General features: G+C 37.0%; 1 protein-coding gene across 1 annotated transcript in view; it reads left to right on the top strand.

Moving 5' to 3' along the window:
• The window catches only part of LOC115417141 (fibrillin-1-like), a 94,984-nt gene extending 81,071 nt beyond the window's left edge, over positions 1-13,913 (top strand). Inside the window, 6 exon segments of the mRNA XM_030131148.1 lie at positions 2,350-2,466; positions 3,407-3,535; positions 3,629-3,748; positions 8,369-8,600; positions 9,427-9,598; positions 13,398-13,913. Of these exon segments, the coding sequence (XP_029987008.1) occupies positions 2,350-2,466; positions 3,407-3,535; positions 3,629-3,748; positions 8,369-8,600; positions 9,427-9,598; positions 13,398-13,781 (1,154 nt within the window). The 3' untranslated portion in view covers positions 13,782-13,913.
• Positions 13,914-22,520: the final 8,607 nt, after the last annotated feature.

The following is a 22,520-nucleotide window of genomic DNA, read 5'->3' as shown; positions in this document are numbered from 1 at the left end:
TTTTTTTTTTTTTACAGCTTTCTGATACGAACACAGTGACATATGTACTACCTGTGGAGAACTTCTGTCCTTCAAAATAAGAGCACATTTAATTAAAAGGAATTACGCTGTATGTTTTGTTAACGTTTGATCTCATCTCACCTGCTTCTTGAGTAATAGATAGATAATTATTCTATTATCAGGTTAAATGGAGATTAATAATAGCTAATTAAATAATGATAGTTTTTCAAGTCATTTTCAAGTAATTAGATTTTTAAAGATGTAAACAGGCTAAATTTCAATGAAAGCATTCTTTTTTAGATAATAATAATAATAATAATACATTTTATTTGTAGGTGTCTTTCACCGTTCGAAGTTGTTGAAATAAATAAAACACAATTAAAATTACACACATACATGTATATTTACTGAAATAATACTTGCTGTGTAGCTACACTCACACACACACACACACACTCGTTACCGTCTCCCCCAGACTGTGTGACATTGCGCATCTGGTTGTGTCTGTGTTAATGGGGTTTGTTAGTGCATCTAAAACATGCGCTGATGGTGTTGACTTTGTTAGTTCTCTTTCATTTTTATTTACCACAGCTTTCGTTCTTTAGTTCCCCCCTCTGCAGTAACACCCCCCCGCAGTACCCCTACATGTTTCCGCTGTCTGGTTCATTTGCAGTTCATTTGAAGGTCAGTGACTGTAGAAGGACTGGAATTTGAGTCACAGACAAAAGCAGTCTGCGTACAGGACTGGAGTTTGTAGAGTTCAGAAACTCTGGGTAGATTGGGTTGGGATTAAGCCTTTAGTTTTTTTAAATTATTATCTTAGTGAACTTCTACATACGGTTATATTTAAGAGTGCAGCAGATGGAATTATGGTTTTATATTGAGTCCTTCTAGTTTGGTTTTTAAATATTTGGATATGTGGAAGGACGGAAGGAAGGAAGGAAAGAAGGAGGGAAGGAAAGAAAGAAGGAGGGAAGGAGGGAAGGAAGGAATAAAGGAGAGAAGGAAGGAATGAAGGAGGGAAGGAAGAAAGGAGGGAAGGAAGGAAGGAAGGAAGGAATAAAGGAGGGAAGGTTGTAATCTCCTCACACATTTTGAACTAGGGCTGCACAATATTGGCAAAACTTGTGATATGGGTGTACAGTATTGCGATAACAATAATATTGCGATGTTTTTTTGTTCACCTAAAAAAATACCATTTTCATCTACTAAGAAAAATGTTCCTTAACAATGTTAAAATGAGCCAATTGTTTGTATGCTGACTCAATTATTTATAATTTTAGACCAAATACTGTATGACTACAATCAATTAGACAGTTCTGTCCAAGAACCTGGTGAAGCTGCGACCACAGACATTCAGATACAAACACTGTGAAATATTTTGTCATTTTATTCACATATAACAATGTGTAAATGACATGAATGTATTTCATAATAATAAAAGTGACAGAGTAAGAGCTTTAATAAAACAATATTCCATTACTTGCCTGGTGTGGTAAATACTACATATAAAAATACGATCTTTAAATATAAGTGTTCAGGCCTTCCCCAAAGTTGTGTTCTGAAAATATTCACATCTTTTCAACATTAATAACATATAAACTTGTATTCAACCAGCAGCAGAAGCATGACTTCAGTGTTTTTTTCCAGAAAAACTAGTAAGTTAGAGTTTTAGGGAAAACCACTGTGGTACCCCTGGTGTAAAACAGAAAGGTAATGGAAAACTAGAAAAGCATTTGAGCACTTGAGTTAGCTTGTTAACAGACTAATAAACAAACTAAAACCCCCCATTTCAGGTTATTGACATTATTGTTACAGGATAGTTTGTAAATGTAAATATTTTCAGAATTTAATGTGATTTTTTGCTCTAAAACAAAGACAAAAATTTGAAGTTGTCATTATTTATAGGCATAATGTAAGATTTTTTTTTTCACATCAAACCGAGAAGAAAATCTGGAGTCATTCTTTGTTGTCGGTTATTCTGCTGTTGTTATTTGACTGTAGATCATATTGGTCTGTATGTGGAACCGGAACTAAAATGAGTTCCACAGCCTTGACTGTGGAATTTTTGCACTTTACAAATTCATCCCACGTGCCCATTTTTCCAAATTTTAGCATTCAACCACAACTAATATCTTTTATTTATTTATTTATTCATTTTGTACTTTGCAAATTCATCCCTGGGGCCAGATTGGAACCTTTGGCGGGCTGCATTTGGCCCCCGGGCCACATGTTTGAGACCCCTGCTGTACATGCTCATCCTAGTGGCTGTCAGCGGTGCTACAGGGGTGTGGGTTGAACATTTCTGCAGGTCGTTTACGTCCCTTGTGTTTTTGTTTTTCCTTTCAGATTTGGACGAGTGTTCGACTAAACAGCACAACTGTCAGTTCTTGTGTGTCAACACCATCGGTGGATTCACCTGTAAATGTCCTCCAGGTTTCACGCAGCACCACACCGCCTGCATTGGTAAAGAACCCCCCCCCCACCCCCCCTCTTTCTGTCTACTTGCCGGGCTCATAAAACACACACCTGTCGAACCTTCACCGACCCTCGCTCTGAGCTAATGGACTCCCACTGATCTTATTAGGCCACACTAATTCTTGGACTCAGGGCCGCTTACAGATGCTTTGTTATGGAACATTGCAGGAGGTTACCATGGCAACCACAAGTGTTTTTTCCAGACCATAAAGCAGCTCTAGTGACAGCATGAAATGAGAGTCACATAAACTGTGAAGTTTTGACAAAGTAGTTCAGAGTAGAGATGACAAAGGAGGCTAAGAATAGAATAGAATAGAATAGAATAGAATAGAATAGAATAGAATAGAACAGAACGAAATAGAATAGAATGAATAGAATAGAATGAAATAGAAAAGAATAGAATGAATAGAATAGAATAGAATAGAATAGAACAGAACGAGATAGAAAAGAATAGAATGAATAGAATAGATAGAATAGAACAGAACAGAATACATTACATACAATAAAACAGAATAGAATAGAATAGATCTTTATTGTCACAGGAACACTGAAAATCCATTTTGCAACAAAAATAATTAGTGCAAAAACAAAAGACTGTATAAGAATATGACACAAAATAAACTTGAATGTTTGAATGTTTTAATGTTTATTCTAATTAATGACAGTGATTTCATTTTTAAAGGACCTTTTAATCATTGTAGATTCTAACAGCAAACCCCGCCCCCCAGCCAAAAAGACATAGATATTTAGTTCAACATTATATTTATATACTTTATATACTACTATATATTATTTATTATATTTATATATTTACTACCAACGTTATTGTAGTTTCCACTAACATAAAAGTCTCATATATGTAATCGGGCCAGTGCTAGTGTTGGCTGTTTTTCCTCCTGTCTGAACCTCCTCTGTCCTCTCTTCGTAGACAATAATGAATGTGCCTCGGACCCGAACCTGTGTGGTTCCAACGGCGCCTGCCAGAACACCCCCGGCAGCTTCAACTGCGACTGTCAACGGGGGTTCTCATTGGACCCCAGTGGACAGAGCTGTGAAGGTTGTGACATCAGCAGATACGACCACAACAGCCACTGATTTAAGGCCTGATTTAGTCTAACGGTAGTTTTATGGTTTAATGTAACCCTGACAGATATGGACGAGTGCGACGGTAACCACAGGTGTCAGCACGGCTGTCAGAACCTGGTGGGCGGGTACCGGTGCAGCTGTCCACAGGGTTACCTGCAGCACTACCAGTGGAATCAGTGTGTGGGTGAGTACACACACGTGTTCTGTCATCAGCAAACGGGCCTGTTCATCCACATGTGCACCACAGACTTCTACATTTTTAGAAAAAGAAATAACAATGGTGGATTTACCTACTGCTGCTGCATCCCCACACACACCCCACCCCCGTTGAAAATAATATAAGTCAGGGCTGTCAAACTCATTTCAGTTCAGTTCCACATTCAGCCCAATTTGATCTCCAGTGGGTCGGACCAGTAAAATAATAACAGTGAGAAAAGGAATATTCTATTCTGATTGGGTTTACATCTACAAAGTTTCCTTACAAATCTGAATAACATGAAAAACTTGAATTGTCTGAAGAAAAACAAGTGCAATTTTAACAATATTCTGCCTCGTTTTATCAGTTTATTATTTACACATGTACATTACAATCACACAAAACATTGAGTAACAGGCAGAATATTGGTCAAATTACATTTACTTTTCATAAGCCATTTCCCTTTGTTCATATTTGTTCAGGTTATTCACATTTTTTGTAAAAGTATAGTTTGGTAATGTAAACATTTTCATGTAATTTTACTTTACACCAAAAAAACAAAGAGAAAATTTGGGGTTGTCATTATTTACAGGTTATTATGATAATATTTTACTGGTTCTGACCCACTTCAGATCTAATTGGACTGTATGTGTCTGTATGTGGAACCTGAATTAAAATGATTTTGACATCATTGATTGCTAATGTCTTTAGTGTAATTTTAGCATTTCACAAATTCATCCCACAGACCGGATTGGACCCTTTGGCGGGCCAGATTTGGCCCCCAGGCCGCATGAGGCGGCCATGGCTCAGATGGTAGAGCAGGTCGTCCAATAACCGAAGGGCTGGCGGTTCAAATCCTGCTCTGTCCATGTGCTGTTGTATCCTTGGGCAGGACACTTCACCCTCCTTGCCTCCAGTGTTGCTATTCACACTGGTGTATGAATGTGTATGAATGTTTGGTGGTGGTCGGAGAGGCCGTAGGCATTGGCAGCCATGCTTCCATCAGTCTGCCCCAGGGCAGCTGTGGATACAGATGTAGTTTAACACCACCAGAGGGTGAATGTGAGAGTGAATGAATAATGGATCCACTGTGTGCGCTTTGAGTATGTGTTCATAGAAAAGCGCCATATAAATCTAATCCATTATTATTATTATCGTACTTTCCGGGCTATAAGGCGCACCGGAATATAAATTGCACCTGACTATAAGCCACAGGTGTCCACGTTGTGACATGAGATATTTACACAGAAAGATGGTAAACAGAAAGATTATTAAAATATTTATTTCCATACCTTAACTGCTTTTTTCCAAACAGTGCCTGTAACACAGCAGTAAAACGGCAGGAACAGGCTGGTTCAAAAACCCAAAAAAGTCAATGATCTGTATCTTCATCTTCCTTCTGCTCATTAAACCACTGCAGTCGTCTTCTTCAGTGTTGGAGTTGAACAGCCTCAGAAAGGCTCCGTCACACACCTTCTACGTCTCTCCTCCATTGTTGCTCAATGGCACTTCCGTGCTGCAGCTCAGTTAAGATTAAAACTTCTCCTCTTCATCACCTCTTCCACCTGTCTGTCTCACTTTTGCGCTTCGTGCTAGAGTGCCCCCTGGTGGCCGTTAGCCCGTATAAAGCTATACTGGAGCTGCATCACAGTATAAGCCGCAGGGTTCAAAACGAGAAAAAAGTAGCGGCTTATAGTCCGGAAAGTACGGTATTATATTTGACACCTGTGATATAAGTACTTCTGCTGGGATTCGAACCCCAGTCTCCTGCGTCTTAAGCCGTGTTTCCACTATGTGGTACCGGCTCGACTCAACTCGGGTACCAGGTACTATTCCTGAGGGCTGTTTCCATTACAGGATAGTACCAACTTTAGAGTACCTGGTCGTCACAGCGATGCTGCTCTGAGAGTTGCTGAGTAACTCGCTTGTTGTGTGTTGTCCCATCAAGCTCTTGCTGAATCTTTTCATCATCCACCAAGGACAGAAATGTCTGAACCTCCTCGACTGACCACGGTGCTGTCATCCTGCATTTAACCTACTGGTATATTTACAGTCAACTTCTGAATCTGTTTTGTTAAAAATGCTGGGCCACACATTGATGACGCAATGACGCAGAGACAACTCTCTGACCAATCAGTGGTCTGCAGTGTTCACATGTCACATTTTAGTATGTCTTCCCCCATTTTGGAGAGAGGTGATGGACACGCACATCCAGAAAATGAAAGGTGTGCAGGATCCCAAAAAAATAGATGAAAAAATGAAACAAGGTCCTTGTTTCACCTGTGAGCTCCCAAAGAATTTATTCACCACAAGTGACGTTTCAGGCTGATGCCCTTCATCAGACTCAGACCATTTTGGAACCTCGGCCGAGCAGATACTAAAAAAATAGTACCGGGTAGCAGATTCCAGGTACTTTTATGTAATGGAAACGCATAAAGGCAGAGTCGAGTTGATAAAGGAAATGTGGCATTAGACCATAGTATTATTTACTGAGCTATTCATCCACATGTGCTTCAAACCTCTCCTATCTCTTGTAATGGGGGGGTGTCGACTGGCCCATTTCTAGCTAAGTCTATGTGTTAAAGTCAGTTCAGTGTAAACTCCAGTCGAACCCTGAACAGAACCCTGTCTATTCAACAGTATTTGGGTCTGTGTGAAAAACCAGCGTTCAGCCACAGAAGGTCTGAATGTGTGACTGAACAGATGGAACTGTAGAAGTGAAAGGACTGAAAATGAAATCTGTTAGAACACACACACTGAGGGAACACACAGGGGTCAAACATAGGCCCAGACCTGGACTGGATCCTGTTGGGTCGAATGTTCAGTCCCATGTATTTAGTTTTAATTCCGTCCAAAACTCGACATGGGTTTTAAGAAATAATATGAATTTTATTTATTTTTATTTTATTTATTTAGACAGGGACAATATACATAACATATACATTAAACTTAAAAAGGACTGATGTAGTGCAAGGTTCCAATAGTTATGGATTTTTCATTCTAGTTATTTTTTAGTTCTAACTTTTTTTTTTCTGTAATTCAGTTTTAATTCATTTTTTGAGCTGGTGTGTTAGTTTTTAGCTTACCGGCCGACAGGCTGTAAACTATGGTCGTCTGTCGTCGTCGTCTGTTGTCCGTTACAAAAATTTCAATCGTCTTCTTCTCCGAAACTACAATTCCGATTGACTTCAAACTTGGTATACAGCTTCTTTATGATGATGTCAACAAAAGTTAGTGAAATTATTTGGATCTGGATCTGATTCTGGATTTGGTGCCACTTTGAAAATTTCCCCATTATAAGCAATAGGAAGTGGATCGATGCAATAACTCAGTAAATATAAATGATATCCAGTGTAAATTTCTACAGTCCAGCCCTGATGGGGAGATGACCAAAACATAATGTCCACATGCTGATCAGGATCTTCTTCTGGATCCGGGAACTGACGGAAAATTTAACATGGGCTCTTATGGGGAAAACATTTCAGTCGTCTTTTTCTCTGAAACTACAGTTCTGATTGACTTCAAACTTGGTATACAGCTTCTGTATGATGATGTCAACACAAGGTATTGAAATTATTTCGATCTGGATCTGATTCTGGATTTGGTGCAACTTTGAAAAATTTTCCCATTATAACAGATAGGAAGTGGATTGATCCAATAAATCAGTATCAATGATATCAAGTTGGAATTTGAATTTTTTACAGCTCTGATTGGAATATGACCAAAACATGGGCTATTTCTGTAATATAATAAATACACAGAACTGGGTGATAATAAATGGCATCTGGATACATTTCCCAAAGCTTTTAATTTGGCCCATAAGCTACAGGGCCATTGGTCCTATTTTTTTTTTCTTTTAATTACAGTTTTTATTTATTTCAGTTAGCAAAAATGTTTTTTTCAATTCTAGTTTTTGTCATTTCGTTAACAATAATAACCTTGATGTAGTGTGCCAGGTTCTAGCACTAGTGCTAATTTCCACCTGTAGTCCCTGGGCAGGCTGATGTTATCATTGAAAAAAACAGACATTAATGAAAACTAAAACATTAAAAAACAGTAAAAAAAAAAAAAAAAAAAAAAAAAAAAGCATATTTATAACTCTATCTGTATAAAATATTCATTCCCATCCAACCATTAAATTAAAAACCCTTCTACTTCTTTGTGCGACACTGTGAGGGATGGGATGTGAAGCATTTGAGATCTGATTTTGCTGAGATGAATGCATGAATATGAACCCAAAATCCTCTGAAGGAAATATGTTGTGTTTTTATTTATCTTTATTTATACATTGATTCTTTACTTTGAGATCCTGTATGCCAGGAGCATGAAGAGCTGCTGTAAATGTTTTTGTTCTTTTTTTTTTTTTTTTTTTTTACACCCACTCTCTGAATGTGTATAGTTTGTGTATTTGTTTGTTTTTTCAATGTATGAAAAAATATAAATTCTTTTAATAAAAAGAGAATTAAAAAAAAAAAGAAAAAAACCCTTTTCCTGTGAATGTGTCACATGCTTCCAGGTGTGACCTCACAGTTTCCTCAGTGTTGTTTGTGCCCTTTGACCTGAATGACCCCTGGCTTTGTTTGCTTCTTGTCATCTTCCGTGACCCAGATGAGAACGAGTGTCTGAACACTCAGATATGCGGGGGGGCGTCGTGCCACAACACCCTGGGAAGCTTCCGCTGCCTTTGTCCCACCGGCTTCAACTACGAGCAGAATAACGGAGGCTGCAGCGACGTCAACGAGTGTTCCACCGCCCAGAACCCCTGCAAGTTCGGCTGCTCCAACACCGATGGGGGCTACCTCTGCGGATGCCCCCCCGGATACTTCCGTGCCGGACAAGGGTATGTTAGAGATGTCGATAAGTTCAGGCTAGGGATGTAACGATATGAAAATGTCATATCACGGTTATTGTGACCAAAATTATCACAGTTATCATTATTATCGCGGTATTATTGAAATTGTGCTCAAAATGTTCAAAAAGTACTTATACACACACTGAAATAATTTAACCAAGTTGTATTTTGAAAAAAAAAAGAAAACAGCAACAAAAAAAACAAATAAAATAATAGGCACAATGTACCTTCTGTTGCAGAAACATTCAAATATTAACTCTTAGTGGTCTGAGCCTATTTTGGCCATTTTTCAGTCCTTTTGATTTTGCCTTTATATACTATATAAACAAATGTTTATTATACCCATGTTTGGGATCTGTTTTTTCAGCACAATTTCATCTATCTCATCTGTCTATTATTTTTTCACTTTAACCTACTATAAAAACATAAAAAGACAAAAAACACACAAAAAATATAAAATGTGATTTGAAAAATGTATATACTTTATTACATAAATAACACACAGATGCTTAATGAACCTTTTCAAAGACTTTGAAAGTGAATACTGGTTCCAAATTTTAGGCATATAAAATTAATTGTAATAAATTAAAACTATACTCAAATATTTGACATAAAAGTAGATCTTTACATAGGCCTTTTCTCCGGAAAAATGTGGTAATCAAACATGGTTATCATGATAATTAGAATTGAAACGGTAATACTCACCGTCTGCAATTTAACCGCGGTTTATCGTTATACCAGTAATCGTTACATCCCTAGTTCAGGCAGAAGATCCCAGTAGATATTTGTAGTAAACAGTGATGTGTTGTTTCAGACACTGCGTCTCTGGTCTGGGCTTCACCAGTGGAGGCTCCAGCACTGACCAAGGAGCTGAAGAAGACGATAATTCTCTGAGTCCTGAAGCCTGTTACGAATGTAAGATCAATGGCTACCCCAAGAAGGGACGCAAACGCCGCAGCACCAATTCCACTGAGGAAGACACTCAGGTAACCTGTGCTTGAAGTCACACTAACCCAGTGGTTCCAACCTTTTTTTTACTCCTGACTCCATTTCAACGTCACAAATTTCTGTCAACCCGAGACATTCAAAACAGAGACTTTTTTTTTGGCTAAAACTGATTTGTTTTTGATCCTGTAATAGTATTCTATCCTATATTTCAAATCCACACGCATTTAAATACTGTAGTTTAAAATAAAACAAAAAGAAAAGCAGAGTTCAGATAATAATAACTAGAAAAGCACTCAGAGAGTGCAGACAGAGGCAGATCACCCCCCTGTCACCACCAAAATTTTATCATTTGTTCCTTGTGCCACTATCAACATTTACCTGTTTCTATCTTATAATTTAATCATGTTTTTAGATGTAAAGCACTTTGGGCTTCTTTATGTTGTCGTAACGTGCTATATAAATAAATTTTGATTTGATTTCCTGAAAATTTCATCAAAATCCATCCATAATTTTTTTAGTTATCTTGCTAAAAGACAAACACTGATGAAAACATAACCTCCTTGACGGAGGTAATGATAATAATAATAATAATAATAATAATAATAATAATAATAATAATAATAATAATAATAATAATAAATAAGTAGATGGGCATGGAGGAGAAGGTGAGTAGAAAATGTAAACATATTATTGCACGTTGTATTTGTAATAAAACTGGCTGAATATTGTACTGTGTTATTCTACTGCACATAAATAAACAGCACCAGAGGGAGTTATTGTTCAGTTGTGGTTTGAGCTGAACAGTCTTTTAGCGTCTGGGTAACAGCTGTTTCTGAGCCTGGTGGTTCTGGCTCTGATGGCTTATGGTTTAGGAAATGAAATGAAATGAGTTCATCATGTGTAAACATATCAATATATGCATAACTAGAAAAGCACTTGGAGATCAGCCCCCTGCCCCCCAGTCACCACCAAAATTTAATCATTTTATCATTTGTTCCTTGTGCCAGTATCAACATTTCCTGAAAATTTCATGAAAATCTGTCCATAACTTTTTGAGTTACCTTGCTAACAGGCAGACATCCCCGATGAAAACATAACCTCCGCTGTTCTACTTGGAGGTAAAAATCAACTATAAATACATAAAAAAATCTGCATTTTCAAGGTGAAAACAGAGGTGTTCACTTGACAAACTGCAGTTCAACTGTATCCATTTAAATAATAGTAATAATGAAAACTGCGTCACAACATGCTTTACAACAAACACACTAAAACTATTGGATTTAGTTTTATTCCACTACGTCTCAGACTTCCATTTATCTGAAATCTTTCCACATGATGGTTTGAACAGAACAACCTTCTAAAATAGTAAGGCTGTGTATTGGCGAGAATCTGGCGATACGATACAAATCTCAATACCAGGATCCTGATACGATATATCACGATATATCATGATACTGTTAAAAAGGCTATTTATTTATTTATTTTTTTAAGATTATTTCCTAGAAGAATTAAATTACACCAGAAATATGTACAAATACTAAACACATTTTTATTTGATCAGAACAGGATCTAATGCTATATCACAACATTTTTCTAAGTCTCCTAGTTTCCAAAGTAACTACCATCTGCCTCTCAGACAGTAAAAAGTGCTTTTAGGATGATTCAAATGACCATTATTTAATAAAACAGTGTTAAATAATAATAAATAAGATATAAACAAGACAGAAAACCAAAAAAGCGAAGTGAACCTCCACAATGTCTGCATTTGAATAAATACCTAAAAATATCCATACAGTACTTTTTAATATAGATACAGTATTGTGAAATGAAACATCGCAATGTATTGCAGAACCGATATTTTCTTACACCCCTGTAAAATACAGTACATTGTTTCAGATAAAATTAGTGGTTTCCATCCTCTCCGTCTCCTGACAACTTAGAAAAAGCTCTAAAGTCTTTTCAGATGTCGACGAGTTGTTAACAGCTCCACCAAACTGATTTATCTCACATGGTTTCATTTACATGTTCAAAAGTTAAAATCATCCAATATGTCACCGAACATCAAAGACTAGAGAGAAAGTCCAAAAACTGAAACCAGACTTGTGTATCAGAACTTGTTTTTTTTCTTCTTTTCTTTCCCATTAATTATGGATGAGATTTATGTGGTGTAAATAAAACCATATAAAGTTGAAACCAGTTCTATCTTCGACAGAAACAACAGTGAGACGCTGATCAGTCACTGATGCTTCGTTAATAACAATTTAATGAAGTCATAAATAATAACTGATCAGTCAGTCAGACGGACCAAACCAGCACTTTTACTCTAATACTTTTACTACATTTTTCTGTTAACACTTGAAGTAGGAAGGTTTACATTATGGTGTTGGGACTTTTACCTCACCTTACCTTTGTGTCACCGCCCGCTTTAGATGATATAGAGGGTCTGCACGTGACGTCACCGCTAGCGGAAGTCACCACGGTTCTGTCCACTGAGTGGCAGAAAGAGGGAGATGAGTAGCGGCTTTGGCTTGAATACTGCGAAAACTTTAGAACAATCTGAAAAATGGGGAAAAGCTGTTGTGCCATTGATTGCACAAATAGGTTTAAAAAGCACTTGGAGCTATCGTTTTAGTGGTGACCTAAAGCCAAAGACAGAAGAAGCAGATGGATCGCTGCAATTCGTAGAAATAACTGGAATCCAGGCAACGAAACCTGGATTCGTGTCAAGTAACGTTAATTTATACTGTATTCTTGTGTGAAATCATACCTTAAATTACACATCGTTTTGGCTAACGTTACTTCTTAGTAAAGCTCTTAATGTTAGCATCTGTCATTTAGTTCTATATTTCATAACTGAAACGTTTTGTCTTCAGTTGTGTGATTCTGAACCTTGTGCTCTACATAATTTGTAAACTAGCTTAAACTGAGGCTAACCTAGTTTTCCAAATAAGGGGGTACTCGAGCACAAAGCTGTTGTATCTGTGTTGTATCATGTATTTGATGTTAACTCTACTTAAATCTCCACAGTACCAGTAGATCATCCACTCACTTGGGTCAATACTAAGGGTTCAACTCCAGTAAATCAGTAGTGAACTGTGAGCACTACTGCTGGGCCTTTACCTTGGCAATCACCATCAAGAAAATACGTCTGCACTGACAGAAAATCTCCAAAACAATAGTATGTTGAATTAAAGCACTCACCAGCTGTAATCCTCTAATTAACGATGACGAGGATGTCAGCAACTCTTTGGCTTTTGTGTGCTTTCAGCCTTTGCATTGGGGATTTTCCTGGTGTTGAAATCAGGTTCATATAAATGTAAGGATACGTGATTTCTGTCCACATATCAATGTTCGTAGACCACTTGTTGTTTGGTAGTTGTATGGATCCATGTCCAGTCCAGTTGTCTTTAATTTCATGTTATATTCCACATTTTTCCCAGTCTCGCTGTAGTTACTGCTATGCTCCGCCATGTTGAGCCGGTTTGTTTTTGCCACTCAGTCTGACTTAGAGGGGCGTGGCCCAGGGGGGAAGTGACGGATGTGCATTCCCTCTATTGGGCTGAAGGTTCAGTGTGTCACCGCCCACTTTAGATCATATTGGGCTGAATGTGGAACTGAACTGAGTTCAGAGTTTGAAACCCTTGTCTGTACATGTCTGTGTTTTATTGTGTTGTACTTAGTTGTATACTGCACTGATGCTGGCACAGACCACCTGCAATTTCACTGAATAACCTGTGTAATGACAATAAAGCCTATTCTATTCTATTCTATTCTATTCTATTCTATTCTATTCTATTCTATTCTATTCTATTCTATTCTATTCTATTCTCTGTGCAGCTGTCTGATAATGCCATCAGTCTGGCCAGTGTGGACATTGAGGACACCCTCCAGTTCCACCTGAACATCAGCGACCTCAGTAACCGCGACCACATCCTGGAGTTCACGCCGGCGCTGTCCACGCTCAGTGACCACGTGCGCTACAGCATCGACTATGGCAACGACGACGGACACTTCAAGATCAACCAGCGAGAGGGCGTCAGCTACCTGCACCTGAGCAGAAAGAAGAGCCTGTCCCCGGGGGCGTACTCCCTGCAGATCAGCAGCGTCCCCCTGTTCAGGAAGAAGGAGCTGGAGCAGCTGGAGGAGCGCCACGATAAAGACTACCTCACAGGACAGCTGGGAGACGTACTGAAGATGAGGGTGCAGATCGTCCTCCATTAACCAGCAGCAGCACAGAGAACAGCTGCTAACCCAGTGTCAGGCTCAAATACCCCCACCCCAAAAAAAAACAAAAAAAAACAAAGGCCAAACATCTCTGACTCTGGGTCAGCGGTTGGAAAGGCAACTGGGAGAGAAGGGAGGGGCTCAGCACCAAAGAGACACCGGGGGATGGGTGGGGGGGTGGTAGGGGTAGGGGTGGGGGAGGGCCGACTGCACCATTCCATTACCAAAGATGATTCTACATATCATACATCCAATTCAGCGGCTTCTGTGGAAACATGAGCTGAATACAGCCAATATTTCATGATCGGAATGAACACATTCAGCCGTGCTAGCACCTATTGATCGTGTTGTTGTTTGTTTGTTTTTTTGTTTTTTTTGCTTGATTAAGTGTTGTATAATATGTGGAATCAAGTGCCCCCTTTAAAAGGGCATGTGGACTGCAGAAAGCTCTAAAGCACAGGTGTCAAACATGCGGTCCGGGGGCCAAAACCGGCCCACCAAAGGTTCCAGTCCAGGCCTGCAGGATGACTTCACAAAGTGTAGAAGATATTAACAGTCCAGGGTGTTGAACTCCAAAATAACAGCAAAATAACCTAGAAATAATGACTCCAAATGTTCTTCCTGGTTTAATGTGAAAAAAAATATATGACGTTATGCCTCTAATGTCAACTCCAATTTCTTCTCTTTGATTTATTGCGAAGAACATTAAACTCTCATATCCTTTAACCTCCTATGACCCAGGAAATGTCAGCAAAGTACCAGCTTTTGTTTTGTTTTTTATTAAATAAGTGCCGATATTGGAAACATCATGATGCAACAGTTTTTTCAGATGCAGTTTTTAAAATTTTTATGGAATGTCCTTTGTGGTGGACAGTTTTCTTTTTTTTGTATAAAGTTGTGAAACTCTTGTCCACAAATGTGGAGAGAAAACCCACAGCTGGGTCTGAGGAGGTTAAGCAAAAATATCTTGTATTACGCAAAAAAACATCTTGAATTAAGCAAAAAATCTTGAATTAAGCAAAAAATAAATAAATCTTGAATTACACAAAATAAAAAATCTTGAATTAAGCAAAAAAAAAAAAAAAATCTCGAATTTATATCTCATGACACTTAAAATCAAACAGAATCACTTAAAGAGGAACTTTCCAGTGAGATTTAAGAACTGATTTATAGACAATAGATCTGGAAAATCTGATTTCAAGAAATCTTACCAAGATCATTTTCACTTGTTCCATTGGCAGATTTTTTTGGTTGAATTAAGCAAAAAAAAAAATCTTGAATTAACCTCTTGACACCCAGGAAATGTTATTTTTTTTGTTTTTTATTAAATAACTGCCTATATTGGAAACACCATGATGCAACAGTTTTTTCAGATGCAGTTTTTAACATTTTTATGGAATGTCCTTTGTGGTGAACAGTTTTCTTTTCTTTTTGTATGAAGTTGTGAAACTCTTGTCCACAAATGTGGACAGAAAACCCATAGCTGGGTCTGAGGAGGTTCATGTGAAAAAAAAAAATGACGTTATGCCTATAAATAATGTCAACTTCCAATTTCTTCTCTTTGATTTATTGCAGAGAACATCAAACTCTGATATCCTTGAATAATAAAACGTCAATAACTTGAACAAATATGAACAACCTGAAATGTCTAAAGAAAAATACGTGCAATTTTAACAATATTCTGCCTGTTTTGTGTCTTGGTAGATCTGATCTGTAATGCACATGTATGAATCATAAGTAGAGGCAGAATATTGATCATATTTTTCTTATTATTTCTTCTTATCTTTCTTCAGAAATTTCAGTTTTTTTCAGGTTATTCACATCTTTTTTTGTTTGGATAGTTTCATAATTAATCTTATTTTTTCCATATAAAAAATGTATTTATAGGTTATTATGCTGTTATTTGACTGGTTCGACCCACTGCAAATCAAATTCAGCTGAATGTGGAACTGAACTAACATGAGTTTGACAGCCCTGACCTAAAGGCTGAGGTTTCAGCTTCAGTGGAAAGACAAGGGTGAACCCCCAATAGTCTAACCCAGAGGCGTCAAACATGCGGCCTAGGGACCAAACCCAGCCCGCCAAAGGGTCGAGTCCGGCTCTGGGGATGAATTTGTGAAATGCAAAAATTACACTGAAGATATTAACAATCCTTTTAGTTCAGGTTCTACATTCAGACCAATTCAATCTGAAGTGGGTCAAATAGTAAAATACTATCATAATCAATAAATACTCCCAACTCCAAATTTTTTTTCTTAGTAAATGTAAATATTTTCATGTATTTACACTAAAACAAAGTATAATTCCACAAAAAATGTGAATAACCTGAACAAATATGAACCCCCTGAAATGTTTTAAGAGAAGTAAGCACAATTTTAACAGTATTCTGCCTGATATTAAATGTTTGTGTGTTTGTAGATCCACTGTGATCTGTAAGTTATAATGAACATGTGGAAATGATAAACTGAGGCAGAATCGTGTTAAAATTACAGGTATTTTTTCAGTTTGTTCATGTTATTCACATTGTTTGAAAGGATAGTTTGCAGATGTAAACATTTTCATTGTTTAATTTTGCTTTTTTTTTTACTCAAACATAGAGAAGATTTTGGAGTTGACATTATTTATATTTTATTACGTTATTATTTTACTAGTTCGTCCCACTGCCGATCAAATTTAGCTGAATGTGGAACTGAACTAACATGAGTTTGACACCCCTGGTCTAATCAATTCATTTCTTCCCCTAAATGACTGAACAAAACCTGGATACATGAAAGTAAACACCGTCCTCCTTCCCTGTGTTTTAATTCAAGCGAGGTAAACAGAAAAAAAAATGGTCAGAATGGTTTAGGAGAGGAAAGGAACCTCCAATGGACTATTGAGATGTAGCCATGTTTGAGCTGAATGACTCCTGCTGCATATTTTAAACTACGCTTTTCCATCTTTCCTACTGACTAGAATAATAGAATAATTCCTATTTACTGGTGCTAGCGTTGAAACCACGTAGACTTCTGAATGCACTGTACTACTACACACAACTGGGTAGTCGACCAAATCCAATCCCAGCGGCCATTCTGAAGAGTTGGAGGTCTGTGCGACCATAACAGCTAGCTTCGTAGCCTTTCTGCTCTTCCTCTATTACCACATGTAAATTGGTGTTTATACTGTAATAATCAATGCCACTTTTAATCTATGAAGCATTTGTAAACTAGAGGACGCCCCTGGAATAGAGGGGCTTTGTAATGGTGCTTATAATGACCAACTACTTCCTTTGTAAACTGTGTATACATACACACACCTGCACACATACACACCAACATATTGATTGATGATGATGATGATGATGATGATGCACTGAGGTCGGTTTGACCACACATTCTCTCACACGTCCAATCAGTGCTGCATTGCCACGGACCAGCCTGACCTCCAGTCTGTGTTCTGTGTTCACATCCGTGAGGGTTAGTTGTAATTTCACAATAAAACATATTCTGGTGTACATGTACTCGCTGCTGTGATTTTTCCCCTTTATCCTCACGTGGATCTGCCGAAGTCAACATTTATGATCCTTTTGGACATATTTTCCAAATATGGTGAAAAAGTGGTTCTAGATTCTTACTAAGGTCCATCTAAATGTTCCTGAGATGTTTCAAACCCTTATTCCAACATTATCAGTGGGTGTTTTGAGTCTTTATTCAAACATTCGTCAGCGCCCCCTGGTGTTCAAATGGTACAGCTATAGAAGTGCTCCAAGAAGGGTCATTTTGGAACATGTTCTAATCTTTTTAAACACTGCTCTAGATCCATTATACACTGAACAAAAAATATAAACGCACCACTTTTTTTTTTGCTCCAATTTTTCATGAGCTGAACTCAAAGATCTAAACTTTTTCTGTGTCAACAAGGTTTATTCTCTCAAATATTGTTCACAAATCTGTCTAAATTTGTGTTAGTGAACACTTCTTCTTTGCTGAGATAATCCATCACCTCACAGGTGTGGCATATCAAGATGCTGATTAGACAGCAGGACTTTTGCACAGGTGTGCCTTAGGCTGGCCACAATAAAAGGCCACTCCAAAAGTGCAGTTTTATCACCACAGCGCAATACCACAGATCTGTCACAAGTTTGAGGGAATATGCACTTGGCATGCTGACTTCAGGAATCTCCACCAGAGCTTTTGCCTGTGAACTGAAGTTCATTCTCTACCATAAGCCATCTCCAAAGCTGTTTCAGAGAATTCATGAAGAAGACTGTGTGAGGAAATGGTGGTCACACCAAATACTGACTGGTTTCTGACCCCCCCGGACCACCCCATACAATAAAACTGCACATTTTAGAGTGGCCTTTTATTGTGGCCAGCCTAAGTCACACCTGTGCAATAATCCTGCTGTCTAATCAGCATCTTGATATGCCACACCTGTGAGGTGGATGGATTATCTCAGCAAAGGACAAAGGAGAAGTGCTCACTAACACAGATTTAGACAATTATGAACAATGTTTGAGAGAAATAGGCCTTTTGTGTACATAGAAAAAGTTTTAGATCTTTGAGTTCAGCTCATGAAAAATGGGAGCAAAAACAAAGTGGTGCGTTTATATTTTGTTCAGTGTATATGACCATCACAATGTTTCTAGAGGTGTTTCACGGTGTTTTGAGCCTTTGGTTAAATGTTCGTTGGCGCCCCCTGGTGTTCAAATGGTAAGGCTCCAAAAAGGGTCATTTTAGACCATGTTCAAATCTGGTTAAAAACTGCTTTAGATCTTTATAGATGCCCTCTAGGTGTTTCTAGAGGTGCTTCAAGGTGTTTTGAGCCTTTATTCAAACATACGCCGGCGTATGTGCTCCAAAAATGATCATTTTGGGACATATTACCTAATCTGGTTTAAAAGTTTTTCTAGATGCTTTCTAAATCCATTAAATGTTCCCTGAGATGTTTTCAAGGTGTTTCCACCCTTTATTCCAACATTCTTCAGGGCCCTTTGGTTGCCGAGTGGTAAGGCTATAGTATGTGATCCAAAAATGATCATTTTGGACATATACCAAATATGGTTAAAGTGTACTAGATGCTTACACGCACCACACACACCACACACACACACACATAAATACACACTTTTCTTTAAAAATGTTTATACCCCTGATATGATCAAACTGTAAGAGTTAATAATGCTAATGACTAGCCCACGGTTAGCTAGGTCTAGTCAGTTCACTGTGAATACACTAATGAGGTTTCTATCCTCTTGTACTAAATATATAAGATCGTACGTGGTATATGCAAGAATTTCAACAAAATGAACTGTTCACTGTTCAAAAGTGATCACTGATTACCTTTCAACGTGTGCTAGAAAGGAAGAAATGAAGTTGGACAACTGAAGAAAGTCTGTGTCACACCAGTGCCCTCTAGTGGTCAAATATGGGAAATTAAAAACTCCTGAACAGTGAAAAAAAATAACTCTTAAACAGTGAGTTCCATGTCATAAATGTCAGACATATTTCATTTCATCCCATTGTTGGTGTTGTAAACGTGTGCTTCCACTTAGTTTGGAGATAGTCTGAAAGGCTAAAGAGAGATTTTATCACAGTTTTTATCTTATAAATGAAACTTAAATACAGTGATATTAAAATATTATTACGTTATTGGCTCAGTTATACATTTGCAAAGAATTTTTTTTTTACCAGGCCAATAACGTAATAATCCACTGATAATGTAATACGTTATTATGTTATTGGCCAAAAGTTATTACATTATCGTTCAGGACTTTTATTACATTATTGGTCAGTTATTACGTTATTGGCCTATTACATTTTTAAAAATGGCAAATTTATTACGTTATAGGTTGTTATTACGTTATCGGCTTCTACAGTATTTCACTCTTTAACTGGTAAATCCCACAGACAAATCTGTTTTCCTCAGATCTGCACATGACCTCACCTTCCCATCGGTGAGGAGTTTGCATCTCTAAAAATGACATTGCATTCATTTTCCATCGAATGAATACGAAACCAAAAAGTACATCTGTTGGTGTTTTATCGTGGTTTAAAATAACTGAAAAATGTCCATTTTCTGTGTGTTAATCTTTACACTCCATACAAATCTTGTACTTATACATATATATATATATTATAGATATAGATGATAGATAGATAGATAGCATCGATATAGATATAGAGTATATATTCACACACACAGGGGGGGAAACAAATTTACAATATTTTTGAGGGTAGGGATTGAACAGACATTGTATGACCAATTAGTTTATTGAAAGTCATGAGAATTTATTTGCCACACAAGAAATGTACATAATAGAAAATGTTTTTATTCTGTGTCCTCCTTCTTTCTCAATAACTGCCTTCACACACTTCCTGAAACTTGCGCAAGTGTTCCTCAAATATTCGGGTGACAACTTCTCCCATTCTTCTTTAATAGTATCTTCCAGACTTTCTCATAATAGTTTTGCTCATAGTCATTCTCTTCTTTCCATTATAAACAGTCTTTATGGACACTCCAACTATTTTTGAAATCTCCTTTGGTGTGACGAGTGCATTCAGCAAATCACACACTCTTCGACGTTTGCTTTCCTGATTACTCATATGGGCAAAAGTTTCTGAAAGGTATGGATAATAGTGTTAGGTATGATTATGACATCAATATATGTTTGGTTTCAAAACAATTGACGTAGTGCCTGCCTGAGAAAAAACAACTAAATGTTCATTGTAAATTTGCTTCCCCACCATGTATGTATGTATGTATATATACATATATATATATATATATATATATATATATATCTATATATATATATATATATATATATATATATATATATATACACACACACACATTTGTGTGACAGCCTTTGTTACTAGCTGTTTGAAAATGGAAATTTTTTTTACAAAAAACATATGATGAGGCAAGGATTCCTCTGGGATTTTAAAGGTTTATTTCTGTATTTTCAGTTTGACTTGTGGGTTGGATTCATTTGAATAAAAACTGTACATGTTCACTTTAGATCTATTATCATTATAGGATTATTAAAAAAAAAAAAAATCCTTGCCAGTACATAGAGCACCATAGTTAACCTGTTAGTAGTTAATTATTAAAATAAATCAATTAGTTGATCACAAAAAGTGTTAAACAGCTATTCTGATAATGATAATAATAATACTAATACTAATACTAATACTAATACTAATACTAATACTACTACTACTAATAATAATAATAATGGATTAGATTTATACAGCGCTTTTCTATGAACACATACTCAAAGTGCACAGTGGCTCCATTATTCAGTCGCTCTCACATAGTACTGATAATAATCATAATCAGTGATAATCATGTGATTTCATGTATGAACATCTCACGCTTTGAAAATGTAGGTTTGATCATTTTACTTTAACTATTTCAATCATTTTGATAAAAGTAAGTAATTTATTTGATTTGGGCTTAAACCGGGTCACACCTGATATTTTATTAAAATAAGCCCAACCATCAATTAATGAAGAAATGTTTCAGGTTAATCCTAAACCAAATGATTTAATAAAAAGTATCAGTCATATTATAGTAGATAGTACAGATCTGCTCCGACTAGGAAGGTTATTACTGTTATTAATTATATAAGGAGAAGGGGTGGACTTTATAAGTTATACTTCTTCTCACTCCTTTTTGGATATGTATATGTCTGATGTTTAAGTGTTTTGTTTATTCATTTTCTTCTGTTTTGACATTCATATTCGAAATAAATACATCAATCAACCAATCAATCAATCAATCAATCAGTCTATATTGTTGTGCTCTTACAAGTAAATAATTGAAGCTGAGCTCCAGCTCCAAAATCCAGGTGATACTTTAGGTGCATTTTTCTAATAAAACATTTTTATTAATAAACATTAGACTGCAGGACTTTTTACTAATATGTAAATATTTTCAGTGTGCTCATTAATTATGTTGCTTAATTAAAATATTCAAATATTTTTTCACTGGTAAACATTACATTAAGTGAATGAAAACCGTTGAAGACCTGAACCAAACACATGTTGTCTTACACTGCCCCCATGTGGACGGTTCAGTCAGTAAAACCACAGGCCTTTCCTTCAAATCCATGTTCCTGACTCTCCTTTTCCCTGGAGTCTGCTTTCTGTCCTCAGGTTTTCCCTGGATCATCTCTGGACCTGCTTCTCCTCCATCATCATCACTCATTTATCCATATAGTTGTAACAGTGTTTATTCTACAGATGGTACAGGTTTATAGTACTGGTACTAACAGCTGCAGTAGTAGTATATCCAGTGTTAGTACTAGTATTTGTAGTAGTAGTATTAACAGTTATGGGTATTAGTATTGGTAGTTATACTAGTAACACAGCTGTTCTAGTTTTCTCTCTTTAAACCATTTATCTGCTCATGTCACGGGCCATCCTCCAGTCGGGCTCTACTCTGTTAGACCACAGGTGTCAAACATGCGGCCCGGGGCCAAAACCGGCCCACCAAAGGTTCCAATCCGGCCCATGGGATGAATTTGCCAAGTGTAAGTAGGGCATCGAACTCAAAAATAATATCATAATAACCTATAAATAATGACAACACCATTTTTTTCCCTTTGATTTAGAGCAAAAAAAACCATTAAATTATGAAAATATTTACATTAAGAAACTATCCTGTAACAATAACATGTGAATAACCTGAACAATAGGAACAACCTGAAATGATCTGAAGAAAATTCAGTGCAAGTTTAACAATATTTTG

Source organism: Sphaeramia orbicularis, chromosome 3 (genome assembly GCF_902148855.1).
Source record: "Sphaeramia orbicularis chromosome 3, fSphaOr1.1, whole genome shotgun sequence".
Lineage (NCBI taxonomy): Eukaryota > Metazoa > Chordata > Actinopteri > Kurtiformes > Apogonidae > Sphaeramia > Sphaeramia orbicularis.
The sequence above is the reverse complement of the archived record's forward strand: the minus strand, read 5'-3'. Positions and strand labels throughout refer to the sequence as shown.